This window comes from Sus scrofa, chromosome 4 (genome assembly GCF_054392235.1).
Source record: "Sus scrofa isolate SSC_HxYL_T2T_F1_AM1 chromosome 4, Sscrofa_HxYL_maternal_Yorkshire_Landrace_v2.0, whole genome shotgun sequence".
Lineage (NCBI taxonomy): Eukaryota > Metazoa > Chordata > Mammalia > Artiodactyla > Suidae > Sus > Sus scrofa.
In genome coordinates this window covers 66,936,584-66,951,811 of record NC_139386.1, presented here as the reverse complement: position 1 = coordinate 66,951,811, position 15,228 = coordinate 66,936,584, and the positions used below count along the sequence as shown (strand labels likewise).

The 15,228-nt window shown below is 44.6% G+C and overlaps 1 protein-coding gene across 4 annotated transcripts in view; it reads right to left on the bottom strand.

Annotated features, from left to right (window-relative positions):
• The window catches only part of C4H8orf89 (chromosome 4 C8orf89 homolog), a 30,190-nt gene extending 19,054 nt beyond the window's left edge, over positions 1-11,136 (bottom strand). For 2 of the 4 annotated variants that reach the window (XM_085022087.1, XM_085022089.1), the window contains exon 1: positions 10,915-11,136. Coding sequence is in view for 1 of the 4 variants with exons in the window: in XM_021089232.2 (XP_020944891.1) it covers positions 5,382-5,449 (68 nt within the window). In the remaining 3 variants the exon portion in view is untranslated. Of the gene's footprint in view, positions 1-5,381; positions 7,459-10,914 lie in introns of those variants that run through there. The other 2 variants (XM_085022088.1, XM_021089232.2) reach the window with 2 other exon arrangements.
• Positions 11,137-15,228: the final 4,092 nt, after the last annotated feature.

Below are 15,228 nucleotides of genomic sequence, written 5' to 3'. Positions count from 1 at the left end.
AGTTGGCAAGTGGCTTTCCAGGCTTTTCGACTTTCTGATACATGTTAATAGCATCCTGTGATTCTTGTCATAGCACTTATCATAATTTATAATAAAACATTTATATGTGATTATTTAATGTCTCTGACACTGGTCTTCGAATAAAAACTCCAAACTCTATTTTGCCAACTCTTTAGTTTTGCAAATGGAACCCTCCAGGCACTGTTCTAATTTACCTTCGAAATCTTGTCACTAGACAGGCTTCCCTCCCCTATACTCTAATTCAGGGGTCAGCAAACTGTCCCCAGATCAAATCTAGCTTGCTACCTGTCTTAGAATATAAACTTGCATTGGAATGCAGAAAGAAGTGACCATTCATTTACCTGTTTTCTATAGTTCCCTTTGGCCTAAAGAGCAGAGTTGAGCAGTTGTAACAAAGACTCTATGGCCCACTAGAGGTCTAAAATATTTAATAACACATATTTTACTACAGGTTGCCAGCCCTGCTTTAATTCATTCAACGTGCATTTGCTGAGTACCTACTAAGTGTTATGCTAGGTGAAAGTTCTGAAATTCAAAATATACATGCAATAGGAATTCTATTTTCTCTTCCAATGGATCGTATTTTTTTTTTTTGTCTTTTTAGGGCCGTGCCCACGGCATATGGAGGTTCTCAGTCTAGGGGTTGAATCGGAGCTGTAGCTGTTGGCTTACACCACAGCCACAACAACACTTAATCCAAGCCAAGTCTGTAAACTACACTACAGCTCATGGCAACATTGGAACTTTAACCCACTGAGCAAGGCCAGGAATCAAACCTGTGTCCTTGTGGATACAAGTCAGATTCATTTCCACTGAGCCACGACAGCAACCCCCAATAGATCATATCTTGAAGTTCATGCACCCTGTTTTGGAAGCCACAGCTATAAATAGTGGGAGCCGTTGAAGGATTTAACCTACAATTTTAAAATATTGCTTTAACTTTGGCAATATTAGAAGAGAGATGGGAATGAGAAAGTCAACTAGGAAACTACTGCCATTGTTTAGGTGAATGGTAGTGAGGGCCCAAATCTGGAAAAAGGAGCTTAAGAGACAAGCCGGAGAGAGGTTCATGCGGTAGCATCTATAGGACCTGGGAACTGTATATGACTTGTACATTCATGACATGAAGGAAAAGAGATGAGGAACCAGCTTGAATAAGAGGAAAAATTCAGCTGTGAATAAAATGAGCTCATGGTGCCTGTGGTCCAGAGGTGGGAGTGGGTTTAGCCAAGAGAAACCAATTTGGTAGTCATCAGCAGCTATAAAGTCTTTTTTTTTTTTTCTTTTTAGGGCTGCACTTGGGGCAGATGGAAGTTCCCAGGCTAGGGGTGATATTGAAGCTGCAGCAGCCGCCTACGCCACAGCCATAGCAATGCTGGACACGAGCCATGTCTGTGACCTACCTACACCACAGCTCTTGGCAATGCTGGATCCTTAACCCGACGAATGGGACCAGGGATCAAACCCACATCCTCATGGACACATCAGAAATTCCCCAATATAAAGTCTTGAGAATAGATAAGGCTGTTCAGGGTCAGTGGAGGGTATAAGTGAAAAGTTAAGAATAAGAGCTAAGTCCAAGGGCACCAATATTTGAGAGAGGCAGAGAATAGGCTGACCACAAAGAAGACTAAAAATGAATGGCTAAAGATATAGAAGAAATAAGAGAGGGGTGCCAATAAAAACCAAAGGCAAAGAGAGTTTTAAGAAAAAGGAAGTGGTGAACAATTTGATTAAAGAACAACAATGTCAAAAGAGCTATATTTATTTACTTTTAAATTTTTTTTCCTTTTTAAGGCCACACCTGAGGCATATGGAAGTTCCTGGGTTAGGGGTCGGATCAGAGCTTCAGCTGCCAGCCTATGCCACAGCCATAGCCACACCAGATCTGAGTTGCATCTGTGACCTACATCACAGCTTGCAGCAACATCGGATCCTTACCCCCCTGAGCAAGGACAGGGATCAAACCTGTCTCCTCATGGATCCTAGTTGGGTTCTTAACCCTCAGAGCCACAATGGGAACTCCAACATGAGAGATTCTTGAGTAAGGGTATAGTATTTTGAGGATGGAGACAATTAAAAAGGAGACATGGAAAACCCAAAAGTTGAAAATAATGGATGTTTAATTAAGCATTTTCCTGAGGGAAAGGGGATAGTAAAGATCAAGAACATTTGCTTTTTATTTATTTACTTTTTGTCTTTTTGCCTTTTCTAGGGCTGCTCCCGTGGCATATGGAGGTTCCCAGGCTAGGGGTTGAATCAGAGCTGTAGCCGCCGGCCTACACCAGAGCCACAGCAACGTAGGATCCGAGCCGCATCTGTGACCTGCACCACAGCTCACAGCAACGCTGGATCCTTAACCCACTGAACACAGCCAGGGATCGAACCCGCAACCTCGGATTTGTTAACCACTGAGCCACGATGGGAACTCCTTTTATTTTTTATCTTTTTTGTCTTTTAGAACACTTGCTTTTTAAAATCAAAGATAAAAAATAAATGTTATTATTAAATAATAGCAGAAAGAATAAGGAAACTGTGCCAAGAAAACAATAAATACATATATTAGTTTCTTGGGGCTACCATAACAAGCTACCACAGAATGGGTGGTTTGTAAAACAGAAGTTTATTGTCTCATGGTTCTGAGGCTAGAAGTTCAAAATCAAGGTGCTGACGGTGTTGGTTCCTTTTAAGGACTGTGAGTGAAGGATCTGTTCCAGGCCTCTCTCGCTGGTTTGTAGATGACTCTCTTCTCCCTGTATCCTCACAGTATCTTCTTCTGCACATCTTTCCGTGTCCAAACTTCCCCTATTCATAAGGACACTGGTCGTATTAGATTAGGCCCCACTCTGATGACCTCATATTCATTTGATGCCTCTGTAAAGACTTTATCTCCAAAAAAGGTTACCTCCCAAGGTTGAGTTTAGGACTTCAACATATGAAGTTGGGGGTTGGGGATGCAGATTAACACATAACAAAGTATCACAGACAATATAAAATGTGTGTTGGAGGCAATTTTTAAAAAATCACTTAGGAGTTCCCGTTGTGGCACAGCAGTAATGAACCCGACTAGGATCCCTGAGGACCCGGGTTTGATCCCTGGCCTCATTCAGTGGGTTGAGGATCCAGCATTGTGATGAGCTGTGGTGCAGCTCACAGACGCAGCCTTGGATCCTGTGCTGCTGTGGCTGTGGTGTAGGCTGGTGGCTACGGCTCTGATTCAACCCCTAGCCTGGGGACTTCCATATGCGGTGGGTGTGGCCCTAAAAAGACCAAAAATAAATAAATAATAAATAAATAATAAAATAAAAACAGTCACTTAAACAAGCACACATAAAAATATATTTACTCCTTCCAAACCACTTTCTAAAGTTGAAAAAAAGGATAATAGAGCTATAATTGAGACCTTCACAATTCCATAGTACGATAAAAACTAGTGATATTCATAGTAATTTGAGGAAAGATTCTTAGAGGTCTTCTGTACCAATGACAACAGTAAATTCCATATAATTTTAGTGTTAAATGCATTTACTATATATCAATCCTTTAAAAAATTGGAAATCCATGGTAGATCCTATATTATTTAGCTTCAAATGGTAGAAAATCCAGACCAAGTAGCTTAAACAAGAAGATTTCCCCTTGAATAAAAGCCTGGAGACACCCCAGGGCTGGTGCCAAGCTATCAGGGACCTAAGCTCCTTTCATCTTATCGCTCCGCCACCCTGAACACACAGTATCTACTTCAAAGTTCAAGATGGTTGGGAGTTCCCTGGTGGTCTAGTGGTTAGGATTCAATGCTTTCAAGGCTGTGGCCCAGGGCTCAGTCCCTCATCTGAGAACTGATATCCCATATCAAGCTGATGCATGCCATGGCCAAAAAAAAAAAAAAAAAATCAGAGTTCAAGATGACTCAGTAAATGAATATTCATATTAGCACTGATGGGAACAAGTATTTTCAGTGTGAGACAAAAAGATACAGATCTAACATCAATGTGACAAATTAAACCCCAAAGTCTTAAGTATGAGTCTTCAGTATGAATTGAAAGTATCTGGAGTTCCCATTATGGCTCAGCAGGTTAAGTACCCAAAACAGTGTCCATGAGGGGGCAGGTGTGATCCCTGGCCTTGCTCAGTGGGTTAAGGATTCGGCGTTGCTGTGAGCAGTGGTGTAGGTCACAAACACAGCTCAGATCTGGCGCCGCTGTGGTGTAAGCCAGTAGCTGCAGCTCCAATTCAACCCCTAGCCTGGGGGATCAAATCCATATGCCACAGGTAAGCAACCCCTAAGAAAGAAAGGAAGGAAGAATCAGTATAAGATTCTTAAAAAGTGTTTCCGGAGTTCCCGTCATGGCACAGTGGTTAACGAATCTGACTAGGAACCACGAGGTTTCGGGTTTGATCCCTGGCCGTGCTCAGTGGGTTAAGGATCTGGCACTGCCGTGAGCTGTGGTGTGGGTCACAGATGCAGCTCAGATCCCGTGTTGCTGTGGCTGTGGTGTAGGCCTGCAGCTACAGCTCTGATTCGTCCCTTAGCCTGGGAACCTCCATATGCAGTGGGAACAGCTCAAGAAAAGGCAAAGATACAAAAAAAAAAAAAAAAAAAAAAAAAAATGTGTTTCCCAGCTCTGTCCACTGAAACTAATAATGAGATACTAATGAGAAACTAATAATGTTAGGAATGGCCCCATTCCTAACAAACAAACAAACTCAACTAATAAGAGCTAGGGCCCCTAAAGAAATAGTTAATTGCAGGTCCGTGGAAGGAAATGTTTAAGAGGAGCCTAGAACATCTTTTCATCCCAGAAATATAGAAATCTAAGATTATTACGATCATGGTAGTCACCAACTTGAAGAGAATCCAACTGACCAAAGATGAGGCTATAAACATTAAAGGGAATACTAACTGCAATGAATTGCAATATATTAAATATGCATAATACTTAAATGTATACCTTACAAAAACAACACCTCACTCATCATCTTTGGAAGATACTAAAGAATCAACTTGACTTGGAAACCAGTCATTGTTTTTCATATAAAAAAAGAATCAATAAAGGTAATAAAATTCATTAAGTTAAAAAAAAATAAAGTCATGATTGAGGAAGTAAAAAAAAAAAAGAATCAAGTATTTATCCACATGAATGATGAGAGAGAAGTGTCCCTTCATAGAGTATCCCAGATAATAAATAAGGGAATGACAGTATTATAATATTATATTTTTGCAAACCTTAAATAATTAATGGATCTTGGCAATTTGTATGGTTATTTTTTAGTTACACCCATGGTACGTGAAACTTCCCAGCCCAGGAATCGAACACACACCACAGCAATGACCCAAGATGCAGGGATGCCAGGTCCTTTACCTGCTAGGCCACCAGGGAACTCTTCTGTTCTTATTCCTACTGACCCATTCTTGCCTTATGGTTTCCATTCCTTCGTCTCCTTGAGTATTATAAACATTTTTCCAAGATGTCTATTCTTTTTGGTTTTGCAGTAAAAATCTCCCATCTGCTGCATCTGTCAAGTGTCCTTTGTAGTTCATTTCGTAACATTATTTTCAGTCTTTGACTGTGAGCTCATCTTTAGAGAGATTGCTATCTGCAGGACTCCAGTGTTCCCTGAGCGATGGAAACTTTCACATTTCTGCATATGCTTCCCTTTGCTCTCTGCCTGGTCTTGGGTTTCAGAGGTATCAGACCAGTGAATATGCCAATTTCTGAGACTGTGGTCCCTGAATCATGCAGTAATGAGCATTCAGACCTCACTCTTGAGCTGGTGCAGGGTTTGACACTCAAATGTCTAGCAGCTGACTCTTTTTTTGCAAGGGGATGACAAACTTCCTTGCAGCCTCCTTGGGCCAACGGTAGGTGTTTTTCTAGTTATCGTCTCTGTGTCAAGGTACCTATGGCAGGTTGTGTCTTCCAAAGAAGGATGTACTAGTACATATCCATTGCCACGTGTGCTTCCCTTAATGTGATGTTGACACTGATTTTCAACGATAGGTCGTAAAAGATGATTTCCAGTGGTTCTCTCCTCTCTCTCCTCCACTCACCCTTGAAATCTAGCCACCATTTTGGGAGGAAGCTAAGTGACAGGAAGAGGCCATCGTAGAAAGGGTCCATCTAACATCCACAGCCAAGGTTGTGGTCCACAGCCAGGACCAACCACCAGACATAGCAGCGAATGAGCCTGCAGGTGATTCTGGCCCCAAGCCTTCCAATCTTCCATCTAAGGTCCAAGACATGGTGAGGCAGAGCCGAGCTGTCCCTGCCGTGCCCTGTCCGAGTTCCTGCACTGCCCCACAGAACCCATGAGCACAATAAATGGTTGTTTTGCACCACTAAGTTTGGGAGAAGTTTGTTATGCAGCCATGGTAACTGGAACAGTGCTCCTTTGTGACTTCCAGCTCTCCGCAGATGCTCCACAGTGCCTCCCTGTGTGAGCAGCCCTTCATCTCCGGCACCTGGGGATTTCCTCCTCTTGGGTCCTAGCTCAGCCACATGGCCATAAATTCTGCTAATACACTGTACCCAGCATTTGAAATATACAGAAGCAGAATGGCATTTCTTCCATGTCAGCTTCCTCTGCCACACTGGCCAGAAGCTCCCAGAATAACTTTTCAAATGATGACATAAACAACAGAAGAATGTAATTTCTTTTGTAGACAAAGATAGTTCAATATCAATAAGAAAGGGAACTCTGAGGGAGTGTTTATTAAAGAACAGATAATTCCTTACAGAAAAATACAAGTGGTCAATGAAAGTGCACCTTCACTAGTAACCCCCCAAAAAGTAGTTACATTGCTAAAATGTCGGGGACTGTTGTTGCAGCTAGCAATACCTTAATCCATGCAATGATTTATTCCCAAGGATGAATGTACTAGCTCACTCAAATATCTTCACTAAGCATGTACTATCTGCAAGTCTATGTGCCATGCGCATGGCAAATACAATGTGAACTGTGAATTGTGACTTCACAGAATTTCCAGTCCAAAAGGAAAAACGGTAGCCACTCATACAAATATAAGGTCAAGTGTCCCATGATGGCCTGAAGGGAGCTGGATAGATGGATATACAGTCTATCACATCATAGGAATTCAAAGGAGGGAGATATTGGTGTTCCCGCAGTGACTCAGTGGTAACAAACCCGACTAGTATCCATGAGGATGTGGATTGGATCCCTGGCCCAGATCAGTGGGTTAAGGATCCCATGTTGCCGTGACTGTGGTGTAAGGCCGGCAGCTACAGCTCTGACGCCACCCTTAGCCTGGGAACTTCCATATGCTGTCAGTGCAGCCCTGCAAAGACCAAAAAAAAAAAAAAAAAAAGAAAGAAAAGAAAAAGAAAAGGAGGGAGATATTACTTTCACAAGGGGTGAACCCCTGTTTGAACAAAAGACTTGGGAGAAACTAGAAAATGACATTGACATAGGATTTAGACCAGCTGAATGAAATGTGGGTAGAAGCCCTGCAGGAAAAAATAAAGATGTGAAAGGTGCTCTAGAGAGTGGAGAGGTTCAGCATGAGGCAAGATCAGACACATTTGAATGCAAAGTGTATTTTCTTCTTTGAGCAAGGAGAAGGCAGGAAGGTTTTCGAACAGAGGTGTGGTATATTCCCAGCTATGCTTTAGAAAGATTAAGCTGGCAGAGACTGGAGCCAGGCTGAGAGGTTACATTGAGTAGTTCAGAGTGCTTAAATTAGAGCAAGAGACTTTGACAAAGCTGACGATTGAATTTTGGAGGTTCAGCAAAGAACAAAAGAGTCAAAGATGACTGAGGCTGTGAACCAGGAGAATTGTTGGGACGATGATTTAAATTCAGAGAAAAGGGAGCTCCCATTGTGGCTCAGTAGAAACGAATCCAACCCGTATCCATGAGGATATGGGTTTGATCCCTGGTCTCACGTACCCGGTTAAGGATCTGAGGTTGCCATGTGCTGTGGTGTAGGTCGCAGATGAGGCCTGGATCTGGCATTGCTGTAGCTGTGGTGCAGGCTGGCAGCTGCAGCTCTGATTGGACCCGTGGCCTGGGAACCTCTATATGCTGCAGGTGCGGCCCTAAAAAAAGCAAATAAATAAATACAGAGAAAGTGCTTGTTCAGAGCTGGAGGGCAACAAGCACTTTAGTTTTCCATAAAAGGAGCACAGGACATTCAGGTAGGGATATATAACCTGGACCTAAGCTACAGGAACATTGAGGACAAGAGGTTTGGATGGGAGAGGAAGCTTTTAAGAGTCATCTGTTTACTGGTGAGAATTAAGGCCAGAGATTGGAACCAGAATCACAGGAAGCACTGGATCATGTCCAATTTTATAGGAGTTAACAGAGAAAGGAACTATGGCGGCTAATAATACTGTAACACCAAAGACATAATCTCATTTAATCCTAAAAAAAAAAAAAAAGAAAAACAATTTCCAATTACTGACCAGGAATCCAGACCTAACAAAGAACACAAACACTGCAGTTAGATGAACCTGAATTCTAATCTAGGCTATGCCCTTTGTAGCTGCATAGCCATGGGGTCACGAAGAAAATAACAGTGCCTCTGACTCTCATAGGGTTAGTGCGGATGAAATTTTGAAATGCATGTCAAGTGTTCAGCACAGTGCTAGACATGGAATCAACACTCAATAAGTGAGAGCTATTGATTTGCTTTTTTTTTGTCTTTTTGCTATTTCTTTGGGCCGCTCCCGCAGCATATGGAGGTTCCCAGGCTAGGGGTCGAATCGGAGCTGTAGCTGCCGGCCTACACCAGAGCCGCAGCAACGTGGGATCCGAGCCGCGTCTGCAACCTACACCACAGCTCACGGCAACGCCGGATCGTTAACCCACTGAGCAGGGGCAGGGACCGAACCCGCAACCTCACGGTTCCTAGTCGGATTCGTTAACCACTGCGCCACGACGGGAACTCCCTGATTTGCTTTTTTAAAATAATAATAAACACCTTTTTCTCACTACAGCCTGTTGATGGAAATGTAAATCAGTAAAGGCTTTTTGGAAGGCAATTTCCACCGGAATTTTTAAGGTACATATATCTGACCCAGCAATTCTGCTCCAAGGAATTCACTTTATAGAAGTGTTCCCATGTGTAAGAATGTTGTTCACAGTTGCACTGTTTATAATGAGGAAAAATCGCACCCAGTCTTGAGGAGGGATGGTTACATGGGTTATGAGGCTTCTGTACCATATGATCATCCATCTATATGACACATCTACGAAATGTTCAATGAAGACCTAAGTAAACTGATATGAAAGGTATTTTCCATATCTTCTGATGTGAAAGAGGCAACTTCTTAAAAAAATTCATTTATGATTCTATTGATGAACCAAAAAATGAAAAGAGAATGAAGGAACACATAATGAATTTACGGAGTATCAGAAAGTAAAAGAGTAGAGGGAGTTCCCCTCGTAGTACAGCAGAAACAGATCTGACTAGCATCCATGAGGACACTGGTTCGATCCCCAGCCTCATTCAATGGATTAAGGATCTGGCATTGCCATGAGCTGTGGTGTAGGTTGCAGAAGTGGCTCGGATCTGGGGTTGCCATGGCTGTGGTGTGGGCTGGCGGGCTACAGCTTTGATTTGATCCCTAGCCTAGGAACCTCCATATACAGCAGGTGCAGCCCTAAAAAGACACACACACACACACACACAAAATGTGAAGGAGTAGAAACTAAAGAGGGCTTTCGCTTCCAACTCTATATACTTCTGTGCTGTTTGATGAGAAGTACTAACGTATTATACTGTCATTTCAAAAATGTAAGAACTTAAGCAAATGTCGGGGAGTTCCCATCATGGCTCAGTGGGTTAACGAATCCAACTAGGAACCATGGGGTTGCAGGTTCGATCCCTGGCCTTGCTCAGTGGGTTAAGGATCTGGCATTGCCGTGGCTGTGGCATAGGCCAGCAGCTACAGCTCCAATTGGATCCCTAGCCTGGGAACCTCCATATGCTGCGGGTGAGGCCCTAGAAAAGACAAAAAAAAAAAAAAAAGCAAATGTCAGAAGTATTTTTGAAGAAATGCCATTGTAATGGGAGACTTAACTCACCATTAACAAGGGAGATAAAAAGTTAATAAAGATGATGGGTGGGGAATATTGTACTCCACACTACAAATTCCCTGAAAATGGTTACAAAACTGAATGTGTCTACAGAGAGGCTCCCTAGCTTCCCTATGACCCCAGAAAGTGTGCAGGGGAAAATGACCCATACAGTAGATAGAACAGACTCCCTGCATCACACAAATTTTCTCTAGTGTTTTTAACCCCTCGTGAGAAAAGTAAGACACACAAATTATAGGTAAATCAGAAATGGTACAAAGAAAAGTGGCAATGAAAATTGGGCCGGAGCTGTTTGAAGGACATGGTCTTTGTCCCAAGTCCTGCTCCACCTGGCTGGGGGCAGGTATGAGAGGAAGGGAGATGCGGTGGCAGTCAAAGAAGAAAACAAACACATTCAATCCTCTCTGGAGTTTAACCCTGGGAGGGCCGGAGGGTGGTCCATAAATAAGAATGGGTCTGCTTGTGGGGTGGATGTGTGTGCCTGCCCAGACCACGACCTGCGTGTGTGGGGAGGCACAGATCTGGCCGGCAGGCCTCTTCCCCTGGCGTCACCCACATCTCTCTCCTTCACTTGACCCTGCTGCAGCCTCCGTCAGGTCCTCAGACCCGGTCAGGTCCTCAGACCCGGCCTTCCCGCCAGCTACCCTTGAGGTGCATCAGAAGAATCCTGCGGGCGACGCGGGCGACCCGTTTGCATCACTAGGCTAGCTCCCCTTCTTGGGACAGGGCCGTACCCGCTGACCTCCGGGACCCACCTCCCTTCCACCGCCCCTCCGCCCTCCGCCCCTCCGCCCGTCCCTGGCCAGGGCTCCCTGGGACCGGACCCTCACTCACTGTCCCCGCAGCTCCGCCGTGGAGGGGAGTGGCTTCTTCACCTGCTTGGCCCGTGGCGGCGGCGCCCAGGTCTGGGGCTCCGGCCGCGGAGTCAGCGGGGTCAGCGGGGGCAGCGGGGGCAGCGGACAGCGCGGGAGCCAGCGGCCGCCCGGCGCGGAGCCAAGCCACCGGCCCGGCGTGGCCGAGACGCGGGGCTGGCCGCGGCGGCGGCGGGGCGGGGCTGCCGGCCGCGCGCTCGCTCGGGCGCCGCTCTCGGGGCGAACATGCTCTGCGGCCGGCAGCCCGGCAACGCTCGGGAGCGCGGCAGCTGAGCTCCGCCCGGCCTGGCGAGCGGCTGCAGCCCCGCCCGCCCTACGCGCGCCGGTTGCCAGGCACCCGGAGCTTCCGGGGTGTCTTCTGCGCTGTCCCCGGCCGTCCTCGGGCAGGGGGCCGGGCGGAGAGTCGGAGAGTCGTGCCAAGATGGTGCTTGGGCGGCGGGGAGGCCGCTGGGACTCAATGGACAACTACTACAGGGTGCCGCCGCCTTCGGGGTCACCGCTGCAGGGGTTTGGGTGGGAAGAGGGCGCTGTCGTGACACAAGGTCAGTGTGGCATCAAAGTGGTGCCACGCACTACACATAGGATGGGCAATGGGCTGTTGGACAAGGTCGGCGAGATTCAGTTCTCTGGGTTGCATTTTAAAGATTCAAACTAACCAGGCTCTCCAGAGTACTGATGAGTCTGGACCAGCAATACCTGACTAGCGCAGTCTTCGGTAAGTGACGTAATCCGAGGTCGCTCACCGTGTCCGCCCGGATTCTTCGTTCGGTGCTTTGTCTAGGTTCTGGGTGAAAGGTTCGGCGCGGGGCCCCTCCCTGGCTAGGAAGCCTAGCAGCCTGGCTCGCACAGGGGCGTCTTAGCCTCTGTATACTCTTGCCAAATAGTTCTAAGCCCTGTCTTCATTTCTTGACATCCACTAGGGCTGCAGGTTTAGCCCTGGTAATAGGGTTTCGGCGAAGCCCCCAGATTCCTTAATCTGTCAGCACACCACCTGTTTTCATTAAACTTGATACTAACCTTTCCTAGCTCTTCTGGTTAAGAAAACCAACTTGAATCAGACTTGGAACCTAATACTAGCTCCACCACTTCATTGTATGACCCGGGGGGGGGGGGGGAGTTAGCCCATCACCTAAAGAATGGGCATAGTGGTGTATTTACCTAATAGAACAGGCTGCACATTAAAAATCACATGGAGAATTTGAGGGGAGAAAGTATGGGGCCCATCCTGAAACCAACTAAGAATTCAGCTCTGAGGCTGTACTCGAGTGGAACCCCCCACCCAGGATTATGTGGATTAAGAGTACACTAGTACTCATTATTCGATCAAATGTTTATTATTCAATGGCCTGTTTTGAGTTTGCCGTATCCTCCTCTTGGCTATCATATCACACCCCCCACTGAAACTCTTCCAATGCCACACCTGGATCCTGCTGCCCTGCCCCCAGGTGCCCAATTCTCCCTCCTCTGTGCAGCTTCCTATCCTCACAGCAGGAACCAGCTCCTAGATTCTGCTAACAGGTTTTCATGTACTAATATCCCTGCATAATAAAACTCATTTTTTTCCTGAGTATATACATATATATATATATATATAAAATTTTGTATCTGTTGTGTATCTCCATAACCCCTATTCCAGCCCCTACTCCTCCTCACTATTCCCCACCTAAACACCCAAGGGATAAAACGTGTCAACACTGAAGATGCAAATTTTTATATGGCTACTGCCCCTAAAAGGTCTGATTCACTCAATCAAATAAGCAAAAGGCTTGCAATGCAGCCAGGAATTGTTCTATGTACTAGAATAGAGGCTAAGACCCAAATTTGATATATACTCAAATCTTGAGGAGTGGCTGTGAAAAGCAACAGATATCAAGTAAATGGAAAAATTATTACAGATGGTAACAGATGCTATGCAAAAAAAACAGAACAGGGTTAAATGAAGAGATGTGCCAGAGAAGTTTTTTCCAATATGAAAAAGAATCCAAGTATGTAGACCTCAGGGCTGTGTTTCTGACTCAAGTTCCCAAATGCCAAGACCCTACAATAGAAACTTACCATTTTTGAGGAACAAGAAAAAAAGATAGCTAGGAGCCATAAGTTAAAGATCAAAGAAAGGCCCTCTCAAATATCCCTGCCCTACAGGGCTATATGACCTTATGCAGACTTTGCAGAACCTGTGAATATGCCACCTTATGCAGACTGCAGATGTATTAAGGAATTTGAGATGGGGAATTATCCTAGATTATCTGGGTGGCCCAAAATAATCACAGAAGTGTTAGAGGGAGGGCCACAAGCCAAGAAATGTAAGCAGCTTCTAGAAATTGGAAAGGCGAGGGCAAGCCTTGTCCCCTAAAGCCTTTGGAAGGCAGGCAGGCCTGCGGGCACCTTGATTTAGCCCAGTGAAACCGATTCTGAACCTCTGACCTCCAAAACTGTTAAAATGACAGTAAATTTAAGTCAGTTGTTTGTGGTAATTTGTTACATAATAGGAAACAAATATTGCCTATATGTTATGTCAGGTACAGGGTAGAATAAAAAAATAAATAAGGCCTGACTCAAAGTTTACTGTCCAAGAAAAGGGAGGCATGTGTATGAGAGTGCTGTCCTGGCTGGCTGGAGAGTGCTAAAAGCTGGGTGGGGGAGGTGTCAATCTTACCCTGGAGGTGGTCTGCAATGACGCAAGTCTGTCACACCTTGTAACACAAATAAATGTTAGAAAAAAAAAGGCTATCTTTCCACTAGACTAACACATGAAAGCTGAGGCTGTCTTCCTTTGTACACCCCTGTTAAGTGCTCAAGTTACACAGCAAGAGCACTTACTTAGCATCTTGGGCCAGGTGCTGCCCTAGGCATTTCACATGACCTGACATATTTAATTCCACTAAAATCCTATGAAATTAGGTACCACTATTTCCCATTTTGCTGGTAAAGAAACAAGAGATAAAGCAATTTAACACCCCAAACTTTTAAATAGAAGCTGGATATGAATTCAGTTTGGCTCCAGGGCTAGCACTCAATCTAGTTTACCAAAAAAGAACCTTCAAAGATAAGCAAGCCCAGGTAACACACTACCAACGAACAGAGTGCAACCTAAGACGAGGGTAGCTAGGGGAAAGACTGGAACTTTAAAGAGTATGAATGAAAACACGTGGGAATTTTTGTCTAAGGAAAACCTGGCTGGCCCAGACTTTGTGATCGGAGGTTGGTCAGCCTTCTAGTAGACGAGGACCGCCCCTTGTAGAAAGCGACACCACTTGTAGGTAAGTTTTCTAAGTAAAATAAGTATTAAGCTGCATTTCAACAGGTTAGTAGTTCATAAATATCCTCAGGCTCATTTTTAGTCCTCATAATCCTGTGATGAAGGCAGAAGATCCCACTTCAGTTCCCAGGAACCTGACAGCAGGTTCTTTATATTTAAACCCCACCGCTTTGGTTCTCTACTGTCATCCCAGCTTCCTCCCCACTTCCATTTCTCTCACCACTAGTCGTCTGGCCCCATTTGCAAACTGTATGGACAGAGCACAACTTCCAGAACTGAAAGCAAATGTGCAGAAGACACATACAGCCCAAACACCTTTTATTCTACAGAACCTTCCTACCAGCTCCAAGCTTTGCTACTTGGAGTGAGGGGTCAACATTCATGGACTGCAACAAATGTGCCACTCAATGGTGACAGGGGGTGTCTGGGGACAGGAGGGTATATGGTAACTGTACTTTCCATTCCACTTTGCTGTGGATCTAAAACTGCTCTTTACCTTTAAAAAACAAAAAACAAACAAACAAAAAAGCACTGTTGAACACCACCATCCACATACAGAATGCCACTTCTATTACTATCCCACACGTTACATTCAGTTTTCCCCACCCCTCCCCCTGGTATTTAGCAATGTGCCATCTAAACAACTTTATTACAATAATCAGGTATTTTCTTCCGAGCCACTTCTACCTTTTTGAACACTGGATGTACAGACTGGGGATATATTGCTATTTACCTACCAAAGCAGTAGACTAAAACAGGTATTTTCTGAATTTAAGACTTTGAGGCATCACCTAGAGATGAATGTAATTTCTTTATACATTGCTCCATTCAGACATTTTTTGCAAAATACTGCTATACTCATGTATACATGTAACAATAGTTTTCTAAACTAATAACCTTGACCTCCCTCCAAGATTCACTGATCCTAGACTTATCCAGAAATAGCTTTCAAGACCCAAGAATTTAGGAAATTCTTAGAATACATTTGTCTAACAACCTTCAAATAATAAAAGTAGT